Source organism: Malurus melanocephalus, unplaced genomic scaffold (assembly GCF_030028575.1).
Source record: "Malurus melanocephalus ecotype Western Australia unplaced genomic scaffold, MMel_1.1 scaffold_963, whole genome shotgun sequence".
In the NCBI taxonomy this organism is placed as follows: Eukaryota; Metazoa; Chordata; class Aves; order Passeriformes; family Maluridae; genus Malurus; species Malurus melanocephalus.
Genome location: NW_026624195.1, coordinates 90,572 through 97,681, shown reverse-complemented (window position 1 = coordinate 97,681; position 7,110 = coordinate 90,572). Strand labels below are relative to the sequence as shown.

The window sequence follows — 7,110 nt, the reverse complement described above, 5'->3', positions numbered from 1 at the left end:
ACACAGAACCATCACTTTGCACTTTGTGCTCCTTCTCTCCCTCCCACACTGAGAGAATTGTTAAACACAGAGCTCTGCAGTTATTTTTATACATCCACTTCTCTTTCCTGAACTCGTGCTCTTCTCCCTACCTCTGTCTGTAAGAAAAAAGCAAAATGCAACAAAGAAATGGGTTCTTTTMAAAAATACATGAAGTTTACCTGGCGGGCTAAAGCTTGCTTTCCACTTCATCATTGCATTCCCGCGGGTGTAGAACTCCACCGAGCCCTCACCCTCGTTTGAGCAGATTTTGAAACCACTGGAAATGACTCGGCCACCAGAGGCAGGGAGAAGCTTGGCCTGCTGGTCTTGGGTCTTCCAGAAAAAGGAAAATGTTACTCCTGATGAAAGCAAGGGAGAGGAGACTTTAATGAAAAAAAAAAATGAGGTTAAATTAAAGATTTCCAATATGCAGAATACAGAGAGTGGGAATGATCTGAGGACAGAAGATCTGCTGGAGGGTTCTGATGGATTATTTCTTTAACAAAGGCCACCTCCAAAGGCTTCACTGACACACAGACTGCAAATAAAACTTTCAAAAGTTCACAGTGGCGCTGCTGAAGAGGCTCTGCAGTGAACTCCAATTACAAAGAGCTTTCAACTTATGAACTTTGCCAATTTACTGCCAGATAGCCCAGCACAAGTTAATGAAACCTTCAAAATGCTGTGGACATTTCTTGTTAAAACCACGGGGTTTTATGCGTTTCCTAATTTTATGAGTGAAGATAAAGAGCCTCAGACAGCTCGCTAAAGTCATCAGAAACTGTCCTGCCTCCACTATCTGGAACACAATTTTCTATATTTCACTTTTTTTCATCATTACCTTAGCAAAAAAAGTTTAAAATTATTGCAGAATTAATGATTTAATAGATAGTATCTTCTTGTCTAACGGATAAAATAATCAGCATGGAAATGATAATCGATCTCCAAAACACCTCAAACCAATGAATAAGAGAACATTCTCCTGCATCTTTCACAAATGCTTCTTTTGACTGAAAATGCCACTTCAACGAGCCCAAAACAGAAAACCATTGTTCAAAAATCATTTGAGAAACAGCAAGGCAGGGGAAGAATGTTCCAACATTTCAAAAKCAAGAAGAATTTGTTTTCTCAAGCAAAAATAACAGTCCTGAGATGTTATGAAATTTAGCCTCAGAACAAATAGTAGGATTTTGGTTTCATTGGTTGTTGTGTTTCATCTGGAGAGATCCCAGCWCCTCCAGAAGGCATTCCCTGCTGAAGAGAGTTTGACACAGCAAACACAAACACAACAAACACAACAAACACATCAGGGCACGTTAAACAACACCAGGCTGGGCTAAAATCCCACCTCAGCCTCCCACAGCGTGCTTGRTTTGAAACAAACACAGACTCGTTCTGTAGACAGAAGGGTGTTGTCTGTTTTCCTTTTTTTCTTTTATAAATACCTGCCACAGTGACTCAGTATTTATTGTTTATGGGATTTGTTCTCTCCATGTTTTATCCACTGAACATTTCAGTGCTTTATGCCTTCACTGTTCTCSTTTGTGAGATACTGGGAGTGCTCTGGTGCTACCAAAATAATTTATTCTGATTGGTATGTTGTACTCTGGATGGTGAAAGATTAAGAGTTCCTGATGATTTTTATTTCCCAGAGGCATTAAAAGAAGTGTGAGGAGATACAGCACCACAGAGCAGCACACAGGTACCATCTGCTCYKRRRRKYYYCYYMWTKSYYAAAAMYYCMWYMRSMRSYTWWAAAAAAAAAGYGATTCTGCTTCAGGCCACGTTACCCATCTGARGGATGGCTGAATCACTAAAAGCAAGAAAATCCAACATTAACATTGCTGCTCGGGTTCAGGGGCTGCTGGGATTTACAGAAARCCACATTTTCTGTGGAACTCCCATTTCACAGAGTTCCAAACCCTGGGGAATGCTCTGTGGTGGTGAATGTTTGGTTTGAATGTCACTGAGTTTTAAACATTCTCTGCAGTGTCAAACCTGGCATTGGGTGATCCTGACCCAAAAAAAAGGGAAGAGAAACAGAACGAAGAGATTTCTCTGTGGAGACAAATGGGTTCCATGACAGCAGAAATGAAAAGGTTTTTATCTGGAGAGGCAAATCCGAAATCCCCAAACCCACACTGAGTCTGTGATCAGCTCTGATCTAAATTGCAGTTATTACAAAAGACTGAATTTTCAGCAATCAACGCTCAATTGTTTTAAAAATCAATAAAGTGCCGAGCTGGATTTTTAGATTTTAATCCAAGGAGTGAAGAAACAGTGATTATTAATTGCATAATCCGTCAGCAAAAGAGAAGCCAATAACAATGAACAAAGGTTCTCACCCTCAGGTCCACAGGCCTCGGGGTTACTGATGCAGGAATTYCGATAACTCCCAAAGAACAGAAAGGTCACTCCTTTCTTTTCTGCAACGTAAATCCCTTTGTTCACCATTCCTTCTACAATATCTAAAGCAGAAACAAATTGTGGTTTAACATTTACATAAAGGAAAACTTCCTGCAAACACCACTTTAACAGACTCCTCCAGCTCAGACATTTATCTTGTTCCAGCTATATGGTTTTGTTATTTTTGTGGGGTTTTTTTCCTGGCAATTTTGTTTGTTTGTTTGGTGGTTTCTTGTTGTATTTTTTAAAGACCACACAATAATGATTTCTTTTTTATTTCAAATTTGTAAACATTATATCCACTCAGCTCTGTGGTTAACTAAGAGTGTTTGACAGAACCCATACACCCAAAAATGATTATTTAGTAATCTGAGTAAATTTTATGTTTCTAGAGTTTTGAATGCCAAGCACTTCCTAGAGGTGTTCTGCCTTTAGGCTGAGGTGGTAAAGAAATTCTTTAACCAATTAAAATGTAACAAAATAATATTTATTTTTTCTGTTTTTTGAAAGGTGATCAAACCCCACTTTCCACTAAAAATGATTCAATAAATGCACTTGATGAGGTACATTCAGGCAGAAATGCATCTCCTTTTCAGACCCCTTTGCTGTGTGTCCTTGTCACTGGGAAAGGCGTTTTCTCTGTCTAACACAGACAAGGATTGATTTTATTTGATTTTCTCGTGTTCCTCCCAGAGAAAAGCGCTGTGGATTCATCTCCTACAGCCAAAGCTCAGGAATTCTCTCAATTCCAAAAACCAGATCCTTGTTTAGCACAGGAGAGCTCAGCACGGCCTGAGTGCAGCTGTGGATGAGGATGGGGAGTTGTTCTGGTTTGTCCTGATTTAGCAATGAAAACAATGGGAAATCCCAACCCAAAATCCCAACACAAACCCTGAGTGTTGAACAGTTTAACAGAGCTCAAATGCATTCCAGAGAGCACAGAGCATGGAATGGTGCTGAGCAGACAGGTGGGAATTGCTCACTGTAGGATCTCACATCATTGTTTGGGATGGTTTTTCTGTGACCGTTCAGAACTTTGGTTTTAAGTCCCTTCCTGGGAATTTCTTCTGGAAAATTGTTCAGAGCAGAGCTGAACAAGGGAACCCCAGCAGTGAGAATGCATTTTCCTTCTCTGAAGGAATGCAGTGAATGCAAATTTCAGTATTCTCTTAGTCCATTCCAAATCCTTATTTAAACATCACTTTTCAGGTATATTCCCTCCCTTTGAGGAGGAAACCATCAAGTCCTGCATCTAATTGACAGAAACAATTTGGTTTAATTTAAAAATGTGAGTGTGCCTTGTGGAGCAAATCAAGCATTTCTAAGTTTATCTGAAGGCACTTGAACCATAAATTCATCTGTCCAGAACAATTCCCATCAGGTAATGAATGAATTTCTGTTTCCATAGATTTCCTTTGCCATTGGTGCCACTCTTTGTAACGTTCATATTGAACATATTTTATTATGTGGGAACGATGCAAATGGTCTATAAAGCAGATAAGAARGGACTGAAAGGAATTAGGGTCATTTGAAGTTCATCATTAATAGACTTCACTTCTGCCAGCATACTTTTACTGTTRGAGAGTAAAAAAATAGTTGGTTTAGTATTCCAATATAAAATTCTTATTATCTGAGCAGCCCAAATGACAGTTTTACCATTTCCATCCTTCTCCTGAGGTCACATTTTCCAACAATTTGATGTGAGTTAATACCCAAGTGCAAAGTGGGCAAGAGGTTTTATTTCAGCTGCACCGACACAGCAGAAATGCAAGAGACTGAAGTGAAACGACTTTGGGCTGCTGTAGCTGTGAATGTTCCCACTCTGGCAGCTTCTGCCCCTGAGTTGTCATTTTCTGTTCTTCCTTTGAGCTCCTCGTGTGCTGATGTTTAAAAGAAAATTAATAAAAGGACATATATACATAGATTTTGCTATTCATTAAGAAAAACCCAACAAAAAATCCCAAAATAACATCATGTTAACTAAAGTGATCATGACTGACAAGATCTCACTTCCAGGCTTTGCAAATTTGCTTCAATTTGTCTTTCTCACTGTGTCCTCTAGAAACTATAATGATACAGAAAAATCAGAGGGTTTCTTTTCCATTTTAGCCTTGAAAGACAAGAAAAAATCAATCTGTTTGTTTTCATATATTCCTCAGAAATGTCATCTCAGTTTCTGTTAAGCCTGATTTAAATTTTAGGTTTTGGAGGAGCCCTGGGGCCCATCCTCCCATGAGCTGCCTCTCCCAGTGCTCCAGGAACCCAGGGAACATCGCAGGAGCATTTATTTCATTTATTTATTTATTCATTKTATCATTTATTGCTCATTTATGGCAAGGCAATAATAACAAACACACTTCCACCACACGACCACTTGAACCAAAACTCAGTGTTAACTCTGAATCCAGTGTCACAAGAACCCTCCGAGCTCAACAAATGCAGAACACAAAAAAAAAAGAAATGTAAATCCTCACCTACAGTTGCAGAGAAGTTAGAGTAGGCAGAGTCATTGGTATTTACAAAGGTAGAGTTATGGGAAGGAAGCACAGTGAAGTTGTGGGTTCTTAGAGCTGGGTGGAACAACAAAAGAAAAYAAAGCAAATGAACAAAACAATGAATAAACATAACCAGCAATGAAYTGGCCAGTTCATATCTCTCAACACAGCTCAGGGCACAGATGTGGTGAGAGCCCTCAAATGATCACACAGACCCTTCTCCCGGGATTGGGAATGCCACGTGCTGCACTGCACAGGGATTGCAGCAGCACTGAAATAACGGGGACCCTGTGCCCAGTGCAGGGCTCAAAGTGTCCAATTCTGATCTCCCCATATCCCATTCTGGGCTCCCATGTCCAGTTCTGGGTTCCCTGTGCCCAGGGCAGGGCTCCCGTGTCCAGTTCTGATCTCCCCATGTCCCGTTCTGGGTTCCCATGTCCCATTTTGGGTTCCCCATATCCCGTTCTGTCTCCCCATATCCCATTTTGCTCTCCCCATATCCCGTTCTGGGTTCCCATGTCCCATTTTGGGTTCCCCATATCCCGTTCTGTCTCCCCATATCCCATTTTGCTCTCCCCATATCCCGTTCTGGGTTCCCATGTCCCATTTTGGGTTCTCCATATTCCATTTTGCTCTCCCCATATCCCATTTTGCTCTCCCCACTCGAGGAGAGCCAAGGACACCCTGGACCAAGCCCAGGGCAGGGTTGGGAGCGCTGGGGCTGCTCCTCCTGCAGAGCTCAGGGGTCCCAAAATGTGCAAATTCTCAGCTCAGATGGGATATTGGTGCCAGACTCTCCTCATTCAGACCCAGGCAGCAGAGAAGAGGAATGGGCACAAATTAAAATAAACAAACTCCATCTCAGTATAAGAAAACCCACAACTTTTTTATATCTGACAATAAAACTCCGTTCTCTAATTTTTTTTCTGATTTTGATAATTTAACAGTGTCTTGCACACTGTAATTGTTTACCCTGGGCAAGCAAATAAAGCTTGATGGAAAGCCCATGAAAGCAGATGGAGAGACATTGATTTGGGATTTAGACCAACTGAGCTCACAGAGAGAAAAGAAAAATGCTCCCAGGAAAAGAAAAACACACAAAAACCTCAAAATAAAAATGCATGGAGAGCAAGGGGTCAGATGGAAAACCTGAGCATGGCCACTTTCTTTTTATTTGCTGTATTTTGAGTTGATTGTTTGCTCCAAGTGCTGAGATAACCACAACATGAATTCACTGCCACACTGCACCAATGCATTGAGAGATATAAATCTGGCTGCACACACAACGACTCCAACAAATAAAATGGATTAACGTGACAGACAGATTATGATGCTTCAAGGATTTAACAGGAGAAACATGGAATGAAAATAATTGCGTGATGTGATGAATGGAAAAACAAGAAAGACTCTGCAATAAACAGAAGAGTTGTGTAATCAGAATGGAATCAAAACTAAGCAAATTGTCACCTGCAGTCAATTACCAAAATAAAGAAAAGTTCCTTTGTGTATCAAATATCAGACAGACAGATAAAATCTGCTTGAGGCAGTTGAAATGATATCTGTGTCTCATAAGACAATATAAACGAGTGAATGGAGTTTGAGCCATCCCAGAACACTAAATGGAGAATTCAGCAGGGTCAGAATTGCCCTGCAGAGACAAAACCCCGGCCACTGCCATCCCCTGCAAATCTCAGTCACACAAAGCCCTCTGGTTGTGTTCAGCACAGTCATGCACTCTTTGCATCAGAAACCTTTTCTCTTTATAACCCCACGATGAGCAGACAGCCCCTAAACCCCTCAGAGAATACTCCACAACAATCACAAACACAGCATGGTTTGGATATGGGAGCACTGCAGAGACATTGACTGAGCAGGAATCTCAGTCCCTATAAAATGAACCCCTTGCTGAGCTCAGCTCCCCAATCCCATCCCACAGCCCCCTCTGCCATTCCCACTCCCATTCCCAGGGTTCTCCTCTACCTCCGTTGGTGTCCCGGAACTCGTGGATTCCGTCCACATCTTCCAGTGGCCAGTAATGGGAGGCTGAGGCCAGCACTTTGAACCCTTCCAAGAAACAGATGAAAGGAAAGGATTGTTAAACCAAGGACCAGCAAGGTGGGTGACAATTCTGCAGTGGCCTGGAGCTCTGGTTCTGAGCTGACAAAGCCAGGCTCTGAGCCCAGTCTAA

General features: G+C 41.4%; 1 protein-coding gene across 1 annotated transcript in view; it reads right to left on the bottom strand.

The window, feature by feature from the left end:
• LOC130585789 (adhesion G-protein coupled receptor D1-like) overlaps positions 1-7,110 on the bottom strand; it is a 22,260-nt gene that overhangs the window by 13,614 nt on the left and 1,536 nt on the right. Inside the window, 4 exon segments of the mRNA XM_057386417.1 lie at positions 201-380; positions 2,367-2,489; positions 4,902-4,997; positions 6,903-6,986. Of these exon segments, the coding sequence (XP_057242400.1) occupies positions 201-380; positions 2,367-2,489; positions 4,902-4,997; positions 6,903-6,986 (483 nt within the window).